The sequence below is a fragment of the Triturus cristatus genome, chromosome 4_2, assembly GCF_964204655.1.
Source record: "Triturus cristatus chromosome 4_2, aTriCri1.1, whole genome shotgun sequence".
Lineage (NCBI taxonomy): Eukaryota > Metazoa > Chordata > Amphibia > Caudata > Salamandridae > Triturus > Triturus cristatus.
In genome coordinates this window covers 417,401,849-417,422,972 of record NC_140586.1, presented here as the reverse complement: position 1 = coordinate 417,422,972, position 21,124 = coordinate 417,401,849, and the positions used below count along the sequence as shown (strand labels likewise).

The following is a 21,124-nucleotide window of genomic DNA, read 5'->3' as shown; positions in this document are numbered from 1 at the left end:
CGCAGTGGAACTGGCCCAGTAACAGGAGAGGACATGTTGGAAAGTCTTGTCTATGCAGCCAGGTGTTCCAGTATTAGCCAGACTGAGTGCATGGCTAATATGCATCAAAGGACATGGTTTCTTGTACTGTTGTGTATTTTCAGTATTAATCGTAAGGTAACAGATGGAAGGCTACAGTTAGCGCTCAAACATACAATATGGTTGACATAATATTTCAAAACATAAGAAAAGAATAATCAAATAGCACTTGAGGATAGCTTGTTTACCTGCACTAATGCAACCCCTGCCATCAAAATGATCAGAGAGATCCACTGGTAGAAGTTTAACTTTCTATGAAGCATGGACACAGAAAACAGGGCTGTGGTCAGGATTTTCAACTGATATGTAACCTGTCAAGGAACAGAAACAGCAGTCAGCAGCTGCACACCGTCGTTAGACCAAACCTACTGGCATGTCTTTGGTGAAAGGGGGCGACCAAGAAACATTACCTGATATGTAGCAGCATCAAGGTTGGAGAGCGCAACGTACAGTAGGTTATTCTGTAACGTATAAATTCCCGATGGAATCGCCAGCTTAAGAGTTTCCATTGGCTTGTTAATAATTTCATCATGTAGAGTTCTGTTCAGAGACCGCAAATTGAAATCTGTGGTGAAGAAAACGAAATCATGAGCTTGTCACGATTAAATATTATTATTCGACATTTTCAGAATGCCTCGACATGTATCCCTTTCAACGCTCTAAAGTAAGGTACCTTGTCCTATAAAAGATATCAATCGCAGTATGGAATGGGATGAGAAAATCTAATGTTCACAAGGGGTTTAGGGGAATGGTTAGTGCATTGAAGAATAGATTCAGAAACAAGGGAGGTAGTTTAATAATGGAATACCATTTGCTGGAAATAATAGTGAACAGGCTGTTTTTTTAGCAGTGCTTTTCCAGGGCCACACTGTGTATTCTGTGTTCAGTAAGGGTTGCCCAATTAAGATTGACTCACACTGTACCTACCTCGGAAAAATAAAATGTTACATGTGTTTTGCATGATCTAAAAACTGGTGGGGAGGATTTAAAGGATTACACAATTGTCGTTTTAGCAAACGGTGTAATTTACAAAATGATTAAATACAAGTTCCTTGTGGCCTATTGTCTACTTTCTGCCTCTTTAGAATGGTTTTACGGCCTCACAAACACTGCCTGAAAGGATGTCAAGCAGAGGACCCAGGTCAGCTAAATAAAACACGTTACACGTCAGTGTTTTCAAAGACGAAAATGGCTGTGCACCAAAGAAGGGCAGCACAACGTTCTGCAATGATTAACTACCACGTTGACCTGGTGAACCTTCGAGCAATTATTAGAGATATGAGCAGGCCATTTATACTAGTACTCCATTGTCTGAAGAGACCCCAGTCCCGCCTGTTCTATCAGCCGGAGCTTGGCCACTCCCCTCATTTCTCTGAGCCCGCCTATAAGCCTCACCACAGTACCTTTCATCTCTCCTCTGTAAACCCCCTGCTCCTCGTGTTGGGTCTCTCCACTTACCCTCTGCTCCCTTCCCTCTGCAGTTTCCAATATAAACTACCCCCATCGTTACAGGGCTCTGCTGGTTTGCGGCCGTTGTCGTACAATTTAAGCTGCATGCATACAAGCTTTCGCCACTTTGTATGTTATCTTCACAGATGTGAATTCTCAGCACACAGCATGGTCTCTTGCCTTCTCTTAAAATGTCTGCCTTGCCTGGACTCTGCTTTTATCCCGTCAGTTGAAAAATGCACGCGTCCACGTCGAGTCTCCTGCCTCACTAACAGATTTTTCAATATAACGTTTTTTGTTTTTCATAGATCAATATAAACATACTAATTTGCCGCATCATCATGATACAAGTAGCCTTATCGTAAGGTCGATAAAAATAAACCAGTGCAACAAACACATCTACATCCGAACATGGAGGCAGAACTGAGGAGTACACCCCGAGGAGACAGATGAGGATTCACAATTTCCCTTGCAGGTGTGTGGAAGAGTGGAGGGTGGACCAATCCCCTATTCACATTAGTCCATCATGGAAACCGCCATGGCTTGAACAACATACAGAACTTCCAACAGAACCCACATGATTCATGAACCACCGTGTCTGAGGCTATACACCAAACCATTCTAAGCTGCTATATGTCCAATGTGGTGGCCCTGATGCTAACCCAACGACATGCTACATATCTCTTTGCCACCAAAAAGGTAAAAAAATAAAAAAGCAAAATTGTGTCAAATCGAGGTATCCCCGAGTGCCAACGTTGCTTTCCGAGCCTTAGAACTCTAGCCTTCTCAGTGACTAAGAACAGTTCTTCTCCCACTCACGTCCAGAAGACTAGCACATTGGCAAAAGCCCAGGTGGTGTGGTAAAGTTTCCCTGTCTCCTGCCGACAGTGGGCAACTAAATTAACAGGCCCATTCCATACAGCCTTCTCCTGGAGTAATAGGCACAATCTTATTTGTATCAGTTGAAAACTGCATTGAATATGTACCTTTTCAGGTGCATTCCCACTTCACAATCTACTTCTAGCAGGTCAAGCTCCCACCTCTCCTTTAAACATCTTAAGCAGTCGGATGTATTGTTAATACATTGGCTTATGTGTCATAAACATTGTCGCTCTTCAAATAGCAGCCTGGCCTCCAAAGCGGAGAAGTCAAACAACATACACCATTTAATCCCATAGCACTGCAAGTCATGGTAAACTGTCAGAAATCAGTATCCATCACAGTCCACAAAGTCAAATTCAGACTGAGGGTGATCAAAGGTCTCTCTGGCCCTGGTTTCCACAAAAGTTCCCAAAGCAATGATACAAATGAGCTCCCAGCACATCGGACCGTTCAGGTTCTCCTCTTGCCCAAGAGCACCACCTCTCCACAAATAAGTCACCATGGTGTTTCTAGCCAACTGAGCTCACAACTATGCCACTATAACCGCTACAAGCACTTGCAAAGGAATGGCCTCACCAACGTATTCTACAAATACATCTTGAAAAACACTGCCATCCTTTCAACTACGGATGGCTCTCCAAGCAGGACAAATTCCAAATTATTAAGTATTACAATCTGCAGTTCGCAATAGATTAGAAAACGAACTACCCACTTTTAAATTGAAATAAACATGCCTCACAGTGATTCTCAAGATGTCTTCCTGTCATTACGCAATACTGGGTATTTTGCATGCTGTACCGCAACATATCCAGTGTCACCATCCTGAATGGCAAGACGGGCAGCATCCCTGAACAGATTAAAATTGGTGTGGAATTTAATAAAATATCTACTTGTCCATGGGGCACGTTGCTTCAAAAATCTACTTGTCCTGTAACAAATTTCACTTGTCCCTTTTGTGCCATGTAATGCGATGACAAATTATGGCAGCAATCTCATTATATAAGAGCTCTGAAATAGCCTCTGATTATGCCAGGGCTCCTTCCATAGTAGGGTTTGAATACTAGCAATTCCCTTATGTTGCTCCGTTTCCGCAGATCTACAGATGAGGCTGAAAGTAATGGTAAGCAGTAGTTACAGGGTTGGAATGCCCTTTTGAGTCTGTGCAAACCTACTAACTTGCTTGTTTTAAGGGTTTTCACCAAATTTTCTCTAATCTTTTCCCATACTGAGAAAGGTTGGAAATTTACTCCTGACAATGGCAGACATACAACTTCTTCCAGGTTTGGGGAAAAAGTGGTTGGAGGGAAGGTGAACTTGCAAACACTTAGATTTTCGCATGAGCAAATCTACACCTGCATATTTGTCCCTGCTAAAATGCAGTTCACAAATATTTTCTGGGAGTACTTCAGTAAAGTCTTATGAATTCATGAAGCCGTATATCCGCACTTAATGCAAGGACATGGGTGCACTTTAGAGACTTTATTTAAGAATTGGGCCCCTAATTAAATCTGGAGATAAACATGACCTTTTTAGTTTATTTAAATTCCGTTTCTCTCTTTCTATTGGCTAGCTTCACTGTGAGTGACAGCATTCTGTTCTTTCACAAGGAGCATATCGACACAGTCGTTTTGTTCATTGCCAGGAACTACTGTGGCAATGTGTGCTTTTTGAGACCTAAAAGCAATTTTTGCTTTTGCCAATGTTTGTTATAATTGTGAGGGCCCGGCAGCTCCCGCACCACTAAGATTTTCCCAAAACCATGCCAAAACAAGTCACAAATTGACAAAACCAAAAGGCTGACCAACAATTTCAGACCTACTGGCTTCACCGATGTTTGTTTACTATGTTTCCCATAACCTTATTTAAACTGGTTACACTGAATTTACAATATGAATGTTTTTGGGAAATATTAGCATTTTACTAAATGATGCTACAAAGAAATGGTACCTAAAATTTTTCAATAGTTTAGCGAAATGTTTTTGCATTTTTTTGTGAACATTTTATTTTGAAAGCAAAGAATCAGCAATCTTGCTTTCAAGCCTCTGCAAATATTTGCATCTAATCAGAGAGCATTCAGGCATTATACATAGCCTCATATTGCTAAACATTGAAAAGTGTGTATACATTTTTATACTGGAACCACTGTCAGTAGTGCAGTCTGAGCTTATAACATTTGCTTAGAGCGCTCACCCTAACAATAAAGGCATTGCATTAATGAACCATAAATACAAGTTTTAAGAACATAAACACAGGGACACAAATATTATCTTAACTGCAGGCAATGCCTTTCTCTGATCCATCATGTGTTACTGTAAACTGGCAGCCAAAGGGTCTATGCTGCAGCGGGTTGGGCCTTCTTGTCCCAAGGACAAAATACACATGAAAACTTGTTGCCCTTGACCCCAAACAATATGTACCGGGCGTTGGGCTGTAGGAATTCCACATCACTGCCTTAGACTAAACCTTTACATGAGCAATCGAGTCCCTAAATAACGGAAGAAGGCCAAGCACATTCTATGTGGCAAACCACTGCGTAGACCTAGATTCTATATTTAAAAAGATGGCCTTATCCTTTAAACACAATATCGAGAATAATCCATGCTCCCAGAAAATATGTAGCTGTCTAGAATAGTATTTTTTAACCTTTTGACTTCCATAGGCCCCCCCACTTAATCATTCTTGGAATCCGAGGACCCCGACAGAGTCAATATTGGAATCTGGGGAACGCCACTGTGTCATTACGTGAAGCCGGTGATCCCAGCCTAAGTATGTTCAATTACTGAACCACAAAATAATACACAAAAAATAAAGAATTAAGCATTCATCAAGCAAATACACAAATCTTTTATTTAATTCACAAATATAAAAAATAAATATTTTAATGCAAAGGTTGGAACTTTTCTAAATTCAGTTGAGGCCACTCTTTTTCCATACTATAGTCTGTTTGATGCACTTGACCCACAAATCAGTCTGCCTTGCCTGGACTGTGCTTTTATCCCGTCAGTTGAAAAATGCACGCGTCCTCATCGAGTCTCCTGCCTCACTAACAGATTTTTAAATATAAAGTTTTTTGTTTTTCATAGATCAATATAAACATACTAATTTGCCGCATCATCATGATACAAGTAGCCTTATCGTAAGGTCGATAAAAATAAACAAGTGCAACAAACACATCTACATCCGAACATGGAGGCAGAACTGAGGAGTACACCCCGAGGAGACAGATGAGGATTCACAATTTCCCTTGCAGGTGTGTGGAAGAGTGGAGGGTGGACCAATCCCCTATTCACATTAGTCCATCATGGAAACCGCCATGGCTTGAACAACATACAGAACTTCCAACAGAACCCACATGATTCATGAACCACCGTGTCTGAGGCTATACACCAAACCATTCTAAGCTGCTATATGTCCAATGTGGTGGCCCGGATGCTAACCCAACGACATGCTACATATCTCTTTGCCACCAAAAAGGTAAAAAAATAAAAAAGCAAAATTGTGTCAAATCGAGGTTTCCCCGAGTGCCAACGTTGCTTTCCGAGCCTTAGAACTCTAGCCTTCTCAGTGACTAAGAACAGTTCTTCTCCCACTCACGTCCAGAAGACTAGCACATTGGCAAAAGCCCAGGTGGTGTGGTAAAGTTTCCCTGTCTCCTGCCGACAGTGGGCAACTAAATTAACAGGCCCATTCCATACAGCCTTCTCCTGGAGTAATAGGCACAATCTTATTTGTATCAGTTGAAAACTGCATTGAATATGTACCTTTTCAGGTGCATTCCCACTTCACAATCTACTTCTAGCAGGTCAAGCTCCCACCTCTCCTTTAAACATCTTAAGCAGTCGGATGTATTGTTAATACATTGGCTTATGTGTCATAAACATTGTCGCTCTTCAAATAGCAGCCTGGCCTCCAAAGCGGAGAAGTCAAACAACATACACCATTTAATCCCATAGCACTGCAAATCATGGTAAACTGTCAGAAATCAGTATCCATCACTGTCCACAAAGTCAAATTCAGACTGAGGGTGATCAAAGGTCTCTCTGGCCCTGGTTTCCACAAAAGTTCCCAAAGCAATGATACAAATGAGCTCCCAGCACATCGGACCGTTCAGGTTCTCCTCTTGCCCAAGAGCACCACCTCTCCACAAATAAGTCACCATGGTGTTTCTAGCCAACTGAGCTCACAACTATGCCACTATAACCGCTACAAGCACTTGCAAAGGAATGGCCTCACCAACGTATTCTACAAATACATCTTGAAAAACACTGCCAACCTTTCAACTACGGATGGCTCTCCAAGCAGGACAAATTCCAAATTATTAAGTATTACAATCTGCAGTTCGCAATAGATTAGAAAACAAACTACCCCCTTTTAAATTGAAATATACATGCCTCACAGTGATTCTCAAGATGTCTTCCTGTCATTATGCAATACTGGGTATTTTGCATGCTGTACCGCAACATATCCAGTGTCACCATCCTGAATGGCAAGACGGGCAGCATCCCTGAACAGATTAAAATTGGTGTGGAATTTAATAAAATATCTACTTGTCCATGGGGCACGTTGCTTCAAAAATCTACTTGTCCTGTAACAAATTTCACTTGTCCCTTTTGTGCCATGTAATGCGATGACAAATTATGGCAGCAATCTCATTATATAAGAGCTCTGAAATAGCCTCTGATTATGCCAGGGCTCCTTCCATAGTAGGGTTTGAATACTAGCAATTCCCTTATGTTGCTCCGTTTCCGCAGATCTACAGATGAGGCTGAAAGTAATGGTAAGCAGTAGTTACAGGGTTGGAATGCCCTTTTGAGTCTGTGCAAACCTACTAACTTGCTTGTTTTAAGGGTTTTCACCAAATTTTCTCTAATCTTTTCCCATACTGAGAAAGGTTGGAAATTTACTCCTGACAATGGCAGACATACAACTTCTTCCAGGTTTGGGGAAAAAGTGGTTGGAGGGAAGGTGAACTTGCAAACACTTAGATTTTCGCATGAGCAAATCTACACCTGCATATTTGTCCCTGCTAAAATGCAGTTCACAAATATTTTCTGTGAGTACTTCAGTAAAGTCTTATGAATTCATGAAGCCGTATATCCGCACTTAATGCAAGGACATGGGTGCACTTTAGAGACTTTATTTAAGAATTGGGCCCCTAATTAAATCTGGAGCTAACCATGACCTTTTAAGTTTATTTAAATTCAGTTTCTCTTTTTTTATTGGCTAGCATCACTGTGAGTGACAGCATTCTGTTCTTTCACAAGGAGCATATCGACACAGTCGTTTTGTTCATTGCCAGGAACTACTGTGGCAATGTGTGCTTTTTGAGACCTAAAAGCAATTTTTGCTTTTGCCAATGTTTGTTATAATTGTGAGGGCCAGGCAGCTCCCGCACCACTAAGATTTTCCCAAAACCATGCCAAAACAAGTCACAAATTGACAAAACCAAAAGGCTGACCAACAATTTCAGACCTACTGGCTTCACCAATGTTTGTTTATTATGTTTCCCATAACCTTATTAAAACTGGTTACACTGAATTTCCAATATGAATATTTTTGGGAAATAGTAGCATTTTACTAAATGATGCTACAAAGAAATGGTACCTAAAATTTTTCAATAGTTTAGCGAAATGTTTTTGCATTTTTTTGTGAACATTTTATTTTGAAAGCAAAGAGTCAGCAATCTTGCTTTCAAGCCTCTGCAAATATTTGCATCTAATCAGAGTATTCAGGCATTCTACATAGCCTTATATTGCTAAACACTGAAAAGTGTGTATACATTTTTATACTGGAACCACTGTCAGTAGTGCAGTCTGAGCTTATAACATTTGCTTAGAGCGCTCACCCTAACAATAAAGGCATTGCATTAATGAACCATAAATACAAGTTTGAAGAACATAAACACATGGACACAAATATTATCTTAACTGCAGGCAATGCCTTTCTCTGATCCATCATGTGTTACTGTAAACTGGCAGCCAAAGGGTCTGTGCTGCAGTGGGTTGGGCCTACTTGTCCCAAGGACAAAATACACATGAAAACTTGTTGCCCTTGACCCCAAACAATATGTACCGGGCGTTGGGCTGTAGGAATTACACATCCCTGCCTTAGACTCAACCTTTACATGAGCAATCGAGTCCCTAAATAAGGGAAGAAGGCCAAGCACATTCTATGTGGCAAACCCCTGCGTAGACCTAGATTCTATATTTAAAAAGATGGCCTTATCCTTTAAACACAATATCGAGACTAATCCATGCTCCCAGAAAATATGTAGCTGTCTAGAACAGTATTTTTTTATCCTTTTGACTTCCATAGGCCCCCCCACCTAATCATTCTTGGAATCCGAGGACCCCGACAGAGTCAATATTGGAATCTGGGGAACGCCACTGTGTCATTAGGTGAAGCCGGTGATCCCAGCCTAAGTATGTTCAATTACTGAACCACAAAATAATGCACAAAAAATAAAGAATTAAGCATTCATCAAGCAAATACACAAATCTTTTATTTAATTCACAAATATAAAAAATAAATATTTTAATGGAAAGGTTGGAACTTTTCTAAATTAATTTGAGGCCACTCTTTTTCCATACTATAGTCTGTTTGATGCACTTGACCCACAAATCAGTCTGCGGGTACTAACTTATTTTTTATCCTCCAAATTCCTTCATAATTACAAAAATGCTTTTTTATTTATATACATTTAATTATTCTGTTATTATTATTATTATTATTATTTTTTTTCTGAGCAGTCGCAGCGCCTTGAGTAGGCTTCGCCCCCTAGAGGTCCCCAGACCACAGGTTAAGAATCACTGGCCTATAGACAATCTCCCAGAGATCTGCTACATACTAAGAAACTGTCTCCCTAGGTTAAGAATCTGAACTTTGTGCTCGATGAGAATCTTATATTAAACGTCAGATGATCAAGGTTACCGCAACCTGTTTTGCTGTGCTCAAGTGGTTAAAACAAAGATCATTAGGATGATTCCTCAATCAGCCCAAAGGACTGTGGTCCAAGCTCTAATATTGTCTAGATTGGACTATGGTAACATCCTATGCCTAGGACTAGATCAAGCATCCATCCAACGCCACCAGATAGTTCGGGACTCAGTGGATATACTTCTGTATTGGGTCCCGAAGGACGCCTTGGTCTCACTTTCTCCAAGAGCTCCATTGGCTCATGGTTTCAATTCAAAGCTTTGGCTACATCTTAAAAACCAGAGCCGGAGCAGGACCACGCTACATACAGGATCTAGAGATGCCTTATCAGCCCACATGCATGTGGAGATCGCGGAACCTGACCTTGTGCACTGCACTGAGGTATCGCTTGTCTCACGTAGGAGGATGCTCCTTCTCTGTTTTGGGCCCTGTTAGACCTGGCACCATTGGCGTGGGTCTCCCTTCCATTTTTTTGCAGTTGCCTCCTATAGTTTTGCTATGTTTTTGCTGGTCTAGATGCTTTGGCACTTTGCCACTGCTATCCAGTGCCAAAGTACAAGTGCTCCCTATTGTAAATCGTTGTAATGGATTAGTGTCTGTTGGGCAATGATTGGGAGAGCTGCCCTTGGGCAAAGGTGGAGCGAAGTGCTCATTTGGAGATGTTGGGTCTGCCTGAGTGGGCGTATGTGACGGCTCGGTCCATGGCAGCCAGTAAGGGTGTTCAAGAGGACCTGGAGCCTGAAAGAGTGGACCAGGTGCCTGCCTTAAATAGAAAAGGCAGGGGGCGTGGGAAACCAGCCCCCAAAGCTCCCACGGTCCAGGAGGAGGCAGACCTTGATGGGGATGCCCTGGAACCTACAGGGGAGCAGGTAGCTGAACTGGGGGACCTGCCTGAGCCGACCGATTGGCAGCAAGAAGGAGGACCCTCCAGGGAAGAGTTCTGCAAGGAGCAGAGGAAGTGCCCTTCTCTTGTGGGTTTGCGGCAACAGGCCACAAACCAGGCAGTAGGTGATCAGTCTGGATCACATTGGATCTACTGGGAGAATGGTCTGAATGGTTGCTGAGCCTGGGTCAGCCCGTGTGCTGGTGGTACCCCAGCGCTTCAGAGCCTTCCTACTGGGTCTTACTCATGATGTACCTTTAGCAGGACATTTGGGGCAAGACAAGACCTTTGAACAGCTTGTCACCTATTTTTATTGTCCCCAAATGCGCAAGAGTTCAGATACTCATTGCAGGACCTGTCAGACTTGCCAGGCAAGTGGTAAGAGTGGGAGGAAGCAAAAGGCTCCTCTCCAGCCGTTCCCTGTGGTCAGCAACCCCTTTGAAAGGGTGGGTATTGACACTGTGGGGCCTCTGGATCCCAAGACAGCCATGGGCCACAGGTTCATCCTGGTCTTGGTGGACCATACCACCTGGTACCCAGAAGCCATCCCTCTACAGTCGGTGACGGCCCCCGTGGTGTGTTGTGCGTTGATGGGGATTTTCTCCCGTGTGGGGTTCCCCAGAGAGATGGTGTCAGACCATGGTATCAACTTCATATCCAAGTATATGAAGTCCCTGTGGCAGGAGTGTGGTGTAACCTACAAGTTCACCGCTCCTTACCACCCCAAAGGTAATGGGCTGGTTGAGAGATTCAACCAGACCCTAAAAGGCATGATTATGGGTCTTGAGGAACCTATGAGGCTTAAGTGGGACGTCCTCTTGCCATGCCTTCTGTTTGCTTACAGAAAGGTACCACAGAAGTCCTTAGGGTTCAGCCCATTTCACTGCTGTTTGGTCACCCTGTAAGAGGACCTCTGAGTTTGGTGAAAGAAGGCTGGGAGAAAGCTCCTAGTAAACCGCCCCAGGATGTATATAGCTACATGCTTGCCTTCAGAAACCAAACTAGGCGTTTCAGCAAACTCGCTCAGGTGAATCTGGAAGCCAGCCAGGAGGAGATGAAACGGTGGTATGATCAAAATGCCACTCTCATTGAGTTTCAGCCTGACCAGAAAGTGTGGGTCTTGGCCCCCGTGGAGCCTTGTGCGCTCCAGGATCAGTGGACCGGACCATTTGAGGTGGTGGAGCGCAAGAGTGATGTCACCTGCTTGGTGGACTTGCGGTCTCCTAGGAACCCTTTGCGGGTCCTGCATGTAAACCGCCTTAAGCCCCACTTGGAGAGGTCCGAAGTGGGCATGCCCCTAGCAACAGATGATGGAATGGAGGAGGAGACTGAGCCTCTTCCTGACCTCCTGTCTGTGACAGAGCAAAATGGGTCAGTGGATGGTGTGAACCTTTCTCCCACCCTGACCCCTGACCAGCAAGATGACTGTTGCCAACTGTTGGGACAGTTTCCTGATCTGTTCTCCCTGACTCCCAGTGTCACTGATTGGTGTGTCCATGATGTAGACACTGGGGACAGTCCTCCTGTAAAGCACAAAACGTACAGAGTGAATGACAGGGCGAGAGCTTGCATCAAGGAGGAGGTCTCCAAGATGCTTGCGTTGGGAGTGATGGAGCGACAGGACAGCGAGTCCTGTCTTCTTCTCAATGCTCGCTCGCTCATTAAAAATAACATTGTATTCAAGGAACTGGTCTTAGATAAAACACCTTCTTGGGTTTTTATTACGGAGACCTGGGCCAAAGACTCCTCGGGTCCTGATCTGGTTGAAGCGGTCCCTGAGGGTTACTGCCTAACTCGATTTGACAGATTAGGCCGTGTTGGCGGTGGTCTGGCTATTTTATATCAGGACAAATTTCACTGCCACACTATACCCCTTTCTGACCCCAAGGACACATTCCAGGTCCTATATTTTTCCCTCTCCGATTCTGCTAATCCAGCATTTAATGGAATCTTGGTCTACCGCCCCCCTGGCCCAAGAGCAGGATTTGGGCTGAAATTGATGCAGGTTCTGGAACCCTATTTTGGCCGACAAAATCTGACCATTCTAGGTGATTTCAATTTCCACCTTGAGCTATTGGAGGCTCACGACACTATCTCCCTGGTAGAAATAATGTCAGCCTGCGGACTCACCCAGCTGGTGAACGGTCCCACCCACCGAGCGGGGCACACGCTCGATGGCATCTTCTCTAACGACCCTAGGCTGACAGCTGCCAGCCCCTTCCATCTCTCCTGGTCGGACCATCTGGCCGTTCCCTTTAATATGATGTATCCCTCACGGGGCTATATTAGAAGGGCCTCGAGCACCATGGAAGTGCGAAGGAACCTCAAAAAGATCAGGGAAGATTCCCTCCATCCATGGACAACCAGTCTGTCCATTCCTCAGGAGGCAGATACCTCCACTGCGGTCTCTATATTTGAAAATACCATTTTTGAGGCCTTAGAGGAACTTGCTCCTGCAAGGTCTTGCTATTCTGCTAGGAAAAGACCTTCAGCTCCCTGGTTCTCCGAACAGCTCCGGCTTCGGAGACAGGAAGTAAGAAGGCAGGAACGCTTATGGCACTCTAGTTGGGCCCCTAAGGATAGAGAAGCCCATAGGGTCCTGCTTAAAAATTACAAACTGGAAGTTATTAAGACCAAGCAGGAATACTTCACGGCACTCACCTCCTCATTGTCATCTCCTAGAGAACTCTTTAGGATTGTCGATTCCCTTACGACCCTTCAGACACCGGATCCTGTGGTTGCCTCTCAGGACCTGTGCAACAAGATAGCCGCCTTTTTCCAGTCAAAAATCGCCGACATCTATGCTGCTCTGGAGGTCCAAAAATCCCTGACCGCCGTTCCTTTGCTGCCTGCTCTCCCTGAGCCCAGTGTTGCTGAATCCTCTCAACATCAGGATTTGATTTCCTTTCCTCCCCTTTCCTGTCAGGATCTTGAAATCCTGCTTGATATTACCAAATCTGGCTCTCCGTTGGATGTCTGCCCGCTAAAGATCCTCAAGCAGTGCAGAGAATCTCTCCTTCCTCCTCTGGTTGACATCATGAACAGAGCGATGAAGGAAGGCATTTTTCCCCAGCAGTGGAAGAATGCTGTTGTAAAACCTTTGCTTAAAAAGCCTTCTCTGGACCCCGGGGTGTTAAAGAACTTTCGCACCATCTCACTGCTCCCGGCTCCCGCAAAGATGCTCGAAGCCCATCTAAATAAACATCTGGCTGCATTTGTGGAGAGCTCGGGCTGTTTGGATCTATCCCAGCATGGTTTCAGGAGGGAACACAGCACTGAGTCTGCCCTCACCATAGTGCTGGATATCATCCGCACTAGAGTTGATGAGGGTCAGACCTCCCTCCTGATCCTTCCAGACCTCACAGCGGCCTTCGATACCCTGTCTCCTGTGGTGTTAACATCTCGCCTGAGGGAGATTGGGGTCCGCGGGCCTGCTCTGGGACTCCTTTCCTCTTTTCTCGACCATAGAGAACAAAGGATAATGCTGGGATCGTTTCTATCTCCATCCCTGTCTGTGCAATGTGGGGTCCCTCAAGGGTCAGCGCTCAGTCCTACCCTTTTTAATATCTATGTGACCCCCCTTGCCAGACTCATTAGATCTTTTGGGATGGAGGTAGTTTCCTACGCGGACGACACCCAGATCTTAGTCTCTCTCTCCCAGCCAGCTACATCAACTGCCGCCAATTTTAGATCTTGCATGGAGGCAGTTGGCCAGTGGATGATCCACAATTCACTAAAACTGAATGGGGAGAAGACGGAGGTGATGGTCTTTGGAGGAAAGGAACCGATCTGGTCGGCGGAGTGGTGGCCGAACTCGCTGGGCGTATGTCCCGAGCCCACCTTGTCAGCAAAAAACCTGGGAGTTATGATCGACCCCAACCTTAGTATGTGCCAACAGGTCAACAGGACTGTTTCGACCTACTGGGGGATTATCCACATTCTGAGGAAAATCAGGCACTTTTTGTCACCCCAGGCAAGAAAGCAACTTGCTGTCGCTCTTTTGGGTTCGCGACTGGATTACTGCAATGCGCTGTATGCAGGGCTGAACAAGAGTCTTCTACAGCGCTTGCAGGTGGTCCAGAACGCGGCAGCGAGATTTGCTCTTGACCTACCAAAACGTGCCTCTGCCACCGAAGCCCGAAAACAACTGCACTGGCTCCCCGTTGAATACCGGATCCTTTTCAAATCCATGTGCCTGGTGTATAAAGCCTTAGCTAAACCCAGCCCTACAAGCATGGGATCCATTCTTTCTCGGCATAACCCCAGTAGAAATCTTCGCTCCAGTCACAAACTTCTCCTCTCTGTACCCCGTGTCAGAAAAGCAAGATGGGGAGGTAAGGCCTTTTCCTTCCTGGCACCTAAGTGGTGGAATGCCCTCCCTTTGGAAGTAAGATCCAGTCCCTCTCTGCAAACTTTTAGATCTGCGCTTAAGACTCACCTTTTTACACGTGCATTCCCGTAGTGGTGCTTTGTATATTCTGTTTATTGTTTATTGATTTTGATAGGCGCCTTGATACCTTCGGGTTTAGTCTGCGCGTTATAAGTTGCATAATAAATGGAGTCCTCTAACAGTCCTTGGGCCAGCCCAGTGGTCTTGGTCCCAAAGGCTGCCGCATCAGGTGCCACGCCACAACTCCGGTTCTGTGTGGATTACCAAGGGCTCAATTTAGTCACCAGGACCGATGCGCACCCCATCCCCAGAGCTGATGAGTTCATTGATCGGTTTGGGGCTGCCCGGTACCTCAGTACGTTTGATTTAACATCTGGGTACTGGCAGATCGCCTTAACTGATGGGGCAAGAGAGAAGTCAGTATTCTCCACACCAGATGGGCACTACCAATTCCGGGTTATGCCCTTTGGGATGAAGAATGCCCCTGCCACCTTTCAGAGGTTGATCAACCAGGTGTTGGCTGGACTGGAAGATTTCAGTGCCGCCTACCTGGATGACATCGCAGTGTTCAGTGCCAGTTGGGAAGAAAATCTACGCCACCTCTGGGAAGTGTTGATGGCGCTGCGGAGGGCAGGCCTCACAATCAAGGCAAGTGAAAGATCGGGAAGGGTTCCATGGTGTACTTGGGGTACCAGATTGGGAGCGGCCAGGTGGTGCCCCTACAGCTAAAGATTGATACCATCCTGTCTTGGGAACCCCCACCCCCCCCCCTCCAGCCCCCCCAAGACCCAGACAGAGGTGAGAGCCTTTTTAGGACTCAGTTGCCACAACAGGAGGTTTGTTAAGGGGTATGGCAGCATTGTTGCACCCTTGACAGAGCTGACTTCCAGGAAGCAGCCCAAGAAAATGAACTGGACTGAAACCTGTCAAAAAGCTTTTGATGCCCTGAAGACAGCAATGTGCATGGCACCCGTGCTTAAGACACCCAACTTCTCTAAAGAATTCATTGTGCAGAGAGACGCTTCAGAGCATGGTGTAGGGGCTGTACTTTCACAGATGAATGAGGAGGGCCTAGACCAACCTGTAGCCTTCATCAGTAGGAGGTTACTTCCACGGGAACAGAGGTGAAGTGCAATTGAGCGTGAACATTTGCTGTGGTCTGGGCACTGAAGAAGTTGAGACCATACTTGTTTGGGACTCACTTCCAGGTTCAGACAGACCACAGGCCCCTCAGATGGTTGATCCAGATAAGGGGTGAGAATCCAAAGTTGTTGAGGTGGTCCATTTCCCTACAGGGGATGGACTTCACTGTGGAACACCGCCCTGGTACAGAACACGCCAATGCGGATGGTCTGTCCAGATTTTTCTGCCTTAGTGAAGAGAACTCCCAATAGGGTGGGTAGTTCTCCCCACATTTCAGCTGGAGAGGACATGTGTTAGACCTGGCACCATAGGCGTGGGTCTCCCTTCCATTTTTTTGCTGTTGCCTCCTGCATTTTTGCTAGGTTTTTGCTGGTCTAGAAGCTTTGGGCACTTTGCCACCTCTACCTAGTGCCAAAGTGCAAGTGCTCCCTATTGTAAATCGTTGTAATGGATTAGTGACTCCAGGATTGGCTTATTTGATTTACTTGTCAGACCCTAGTACAGTGCATCATGTGTGCCCAGGGCCTGTAAATCAAATGCTGCTGGTGGGCTTGCAGCACTGATTGTGCCACCCACAGGAGCAGCTTGTAAAATGTGGCTCAGGCCTGCTATTGCAGAGCCTGTGTGCAGTCTGGGACTGCCATGTCAACTTGGCAAGTGCACACACTAGCCAGTCCCTAAACCTTCCCTTTTCTACACATGAATCACCCCTAAGGTAGGCCCACGGGCAGGGTGCATTGTATGTAAAAGGTAGGACATGCCCTGATGTGTGTGGCATGTCCTGATAGTTAATTACAGCCAGTTTCGTTTTTCACTAATGCAAGGCTATCTGTTCCCAGAGGCCAGAACGGGCAGTTGGATTATAACATTTTATAATCCTAACTGACCCTAGGAACAAGATAGGAAAATGAAGTTTAGTATGCCTGAACTCTGAATGTTAAAATACATCTTTTAGTGTGGGTGATTTTTACATTCTGTGTTTGAAAATACCACTTTTAGAAAGTAGGTATTTTCTTGCATAACATCCAGCATGCCTCTGCTAGGTTTGTGTATTCCATGTCTGGTTTGTGAGTGACAGGGGGCTGGAGAGGGCCTTGGCTCCAGCAGTCTGATGGGTCAGGGCTGGGCTGAATAGGATCTGCATTGAATACAGAGTAGGGGGAGGAGATTTCCTTTCACTGACCTGAGCCTTCATAGAATAGAGTGTAGGGGATGGAGTTTTCCTTTCAAGCTACCTGGGCCAGGTCTGCTTTCAACAATGCTGTCTCCACCTCCTGCCAGGAAGCTGCATCAGGGAGGACAGAACTAGTTTTGGCTGGGGACAGACACCCTCTGCCTTCAGAGGACAAAGGATTTTGCAGTATAAATATTGGGGCCCAGACCCCAGAACTTAAGATCACTTCTGGGAATCAAGACAAACCTTTGCCGAGGAGAGAAACCAAGAAAGCTGAAGGAGGAGACTGCCCCTGTGCTTTTTTGCTGTTGGCCTGCAGTGGTTTACTTATTGCCATGGAAAGGAGAAAAGGAACTTTGTGTGTACTTTTACTATATTGAGGAAGATCTACAAGGGCTTGAAGTTGAGCTTGTCTCCTGTTCTGAAGTCTCAGGGACACAGACTTCACCCCCAGCTCCCTATGAATTTTCTTGCTGGGAATTCTACCTGCAGTGAGGTGCCTGCTGTTGTTTTAGGGCCCTCGGGAGACTGCGTGTCGCTTAGAGCTGGAAGCGCGACGCAACGAGGAAGAAGCGTGTTGCCGCCGCAGCAGTTGAAGTCGCATCGCCAAAGAAGCGTGTCGCATCACCGGAGAAGTGTGCTGCCGCCGCACAGGTAGCCGTCGCATCCCTAGAGAAGCGTGTCGCAGGGCCTGTCACGGCTCCAAAGTTCATCGATTTCACCGCACGGCCATCGGGCGTGCACGCATCGCATCCAGTTGTCGCATCGCATCAAAGACTCAATTTTATCGCATCATACCGGATCGTCGCATCGCATCGAGGCTCCATCTTGTCGCATCATAACCGGAACGCAGTAAGAAACCGACGCATCACCTCCTCTCCGGTAAGGAACCGACGTATCACCTGCCCTGCGCTGCAGTAAGGAACCGATTTATCACCTCCCCCGAAGCAAGGAACCAAAGTCATATTCTTGATAGTGTATTGTGGATTTTTGTTGTTTGGTCTTGTGTTAAGTCTAGTAAAGATTACTTATTTTTCTGAACTGATGTGGTGTCCATTTGTAGTGTTTTCACTGTATTACTGTCTGTGTTCACAAATGCTTTACACAGTGCCTCTGAGATAAGCCTGTCTGTGCGTGCCAAGCTACCTAGGGGGTGAGCAGGTGTTATTTAGGAGTGTGTCCCCCCTTTCCCTCACTAGAAGCAAGGGCCCCTACTTGGTCAAAGGTACCTACCTCTGCCAATTAGAGACCCCCATTTCTAACAGGCCCCAAACTGGAACTCATTCCCAGAGCCCCAGAGAACTTGCACTTCTTACTTTCATTCCGTAAAGACTTAAAGACCTGGCTGTTTTGAGCTGTCAATCTGTCATCTTCTCCGTTGCTCAGTGCCTGGAAACACTTTCGGGTTAGCTGAACATTTTACAAGATTATAGAATAATAATAACAACAACAACAACAACAACAATACCAATAATCATAATATAGGGCAATTCTCTCCTCGAGTTCCAAGCCACCTAAACAGAAATCGGAGTTTAAATTTGATTGTTCCCCAGAGCATAACGATGTACTGGCCAGGGAGCACTTGAGAGGTCACACCCTACTGGCTTGAATCATTGCTAAAACGTTTGTCTTACAGTTTATGCGAGAGAACCTATGCTATGAATTACACTAACACACGGTTTGTCCTCATAGTGAATCACTGTATGCGTCAATGTTAAGTTATGTTATGTTAAGCTATTTGTAAAGCGCAGCGTATACCCGGAGGTGTCTTGGCACTGATTTTATAAGCAACGATGGGCGGAAGAGAGGACCTACTGATTGAAGAGCCACGTTTTCAAAGGTTTCCTGAACTGGGGCAGAGAAGGAGCTGACCCAAGATTGAGTGGAAGGAGATCCCAGGATGTAGCTGCTCTAACCGCAAAGCTGCTCCCACTCCATTTAGATTTTTTTTTTTTATCTGATAGGATTTATTCTGAAGGAGCCTGCAACTCTTAGGTTTCTTGTTGGAAAGTACCATGATAAGACTTTCTTCAGAAAGGAAGGTCCTGAATCATGGAGGGCTTTAAATGTCAGACAGAGGGCCTTAAACTTGAAACTATCGGCCAATAAAGATCCTTCAGAGCAGAAGAAACAGAGTGGTGCCTAGGCAAATCCAATAGGAGTCTGGCTGCCGAATTTTGAAGAATTTGCAATTTGTTCAGGTATTGAGCTTGTAGGCCAATGTAGAGGCCATTGCAGTAGTCGATTTTGGACAATACCAGGGTGGAAATAACCGATTTCCTGACTGAGATGGGCAGGAAGATTAATATTTTCATTGATTAGCTGTCCATACTTCTTTGCCTTGTGAATAACTTAAAAGGTTAAGCCCCAACGAGACAAGACAGTTTGATTTTTTTCAAAAGGGATTTATCGGACTGCAATTCATTATCCACATCAGTATTGACATTTCTGCTCCAATGTCTTCCTTTCCCTTCCATACCCAGGAATACCACCATCAACCTGAGTGGAGGCATGCATGCCTTTAAACAAAATGTTAGAAGGGCCTTGGTAACGCTATATCTTCAGGGTCCCCACAGCCTGTGGAATCTTTGAAGGATTCTACCCATCTAGATTTCTGCTCCCTTCAACTGAGCCAGGCTATCAATTTCACAGGCCTGTTTACCCTCTCATATAGTCAAGATTGTACAACCAATATAATGGGACTTAGCTTTAGTAGCAGAGATTCATTTACAAGCCTCACTCAAACAAGAGAGCTGAAATAAATTCTAGAGCACTGGGGGGTAGTGGGGATGTGGTGGGGTAGTTTGGAGGTGAGACACCTTATTTTTTTTCTAATGCTAAAAGTTCTCCTTCAATATCATCTATCTCTTCAACAGGCTCATTTCTTTTGTATTTAATTATCGCAGGAGCCCGACGCCCAATTAAAGCCTCTTAGGCCTAAAAAACTGTAGCATCAGATTAGACCGAATCCTCATTTCCAGAATGTAATGTTCCGTAGCATCCTTAAAATCGATCTGCCATTTCGCCATCCTTCAATTTCCTCGTATTTAGCCACCACATTTTACATTTTACTAAATACCTTTCATCTCAGCCCCAGGAGTCAGTACCAATGGCAAATGAAAGTTTACCTTGCTAGGTATTCCAAGTCAATCACAATTTGTCTACTAATCCTGCTATGAAGAAACAATCTAGTCTAGAAGAGAAGCCATGAGCCTGATACTACTGAATATTGCATACAAGTCTCGGCCTTCATATATCACTAAGACCAAATGCCACGATGAATGTGTGCACTTCCAAGGGAGCAATCCCATCCTTCTTTCAAAAAATGGCTCCTCTTCAGGGTCATACACACCAGTTGCCCTTAATCAGCTATTTCCAACGACTTCAGGTGCTGATGAGTATTAAGGTTCAGACATTATGGCAAATCATTTGTGAAGCAGATCAAGCAAGAAGATTCAGCAGAACTGCGAGTGCTCTATTAAGGGAACTGGAGGGAAACTAGAAAGTGCAAAATCGGACACCCCTACCCACAGAATACACTAACTCTCTAGAGCAGAACACTGGGGAAAGGGAAGGAATGGAAAGACAGATTCTGAGGTCACCTGATACCTGTGCAGTGTTGTAAAAGTCCATGCTTTATTTCCTATTACAATACATACACAAGGAATACAAAACGATTCTCTGCTATACCCATTCAAACATGCACACAGAATCCACACTCACTAAGTGTACATATAACGTTACTCATACTCACACCGATGGAACAATCTTAAATGGGGGAGGCTAGTAGGCATATCATCATGAAGGACAGGTCTGAAAACCAGTACCTTCACTATAAATTATGCGGTCATCACTGCCAGTCACACAATTCCCAGGTAGAAACGACACATTGGTTTCCCACTTCAGTATCAGAGCACTGCTCTCGCCTCAATTAATGAAACAGGTAGACCTCAAAGTGAGACTAGTGGGCTCACTAGAGGTGCAGGTGAAGGAATCAAAAGACTACTAAGTGTACATTTATGAAAAGCATCACAAGATAGGATAGCCTTCTCTACAGAGAAACACAGGGGGCCTTCTGTCCCAACATCAACCCAGTGATTTGGACTCCACGCGCCCCCAGTTAATTTTATTCAGTCAAATAAAGATCCATGACAAATATTTACAGATTAGCAAATCAGCCAGTCCTAAC

General features: G+C 45.0%; 1 protein-coding gene across 6 annotated transcripts in view; it reads right to left on the bottom strand.

The window, feature by feature from the left end:
• Nucleotides 1-21,124, bottom strand: part of SLC35A3 (solute carrier family 35 member A3) — a 157,029-nt gene that overhangs the window by 83,712 nt on the left and 52,193 nt on the right. For all 6 annotated transcript variants that reach the window (XM_085601885.1, XM_085601882.1, XM_085601883.1 and 3 more), the window contains exons 3-4: nt 489-643; nt 267-389 (exon numbers count right to left, since the gene is read on the bottom strand). In XM_085601885.1, the coding sequence (XP_085458011.1) occupies nt 267-389; nt 489-643 (278 nt within the window). The remainder of the gene's footprint in view (nt 1-266; nt 390-488; nt 644-21,124) is intronic.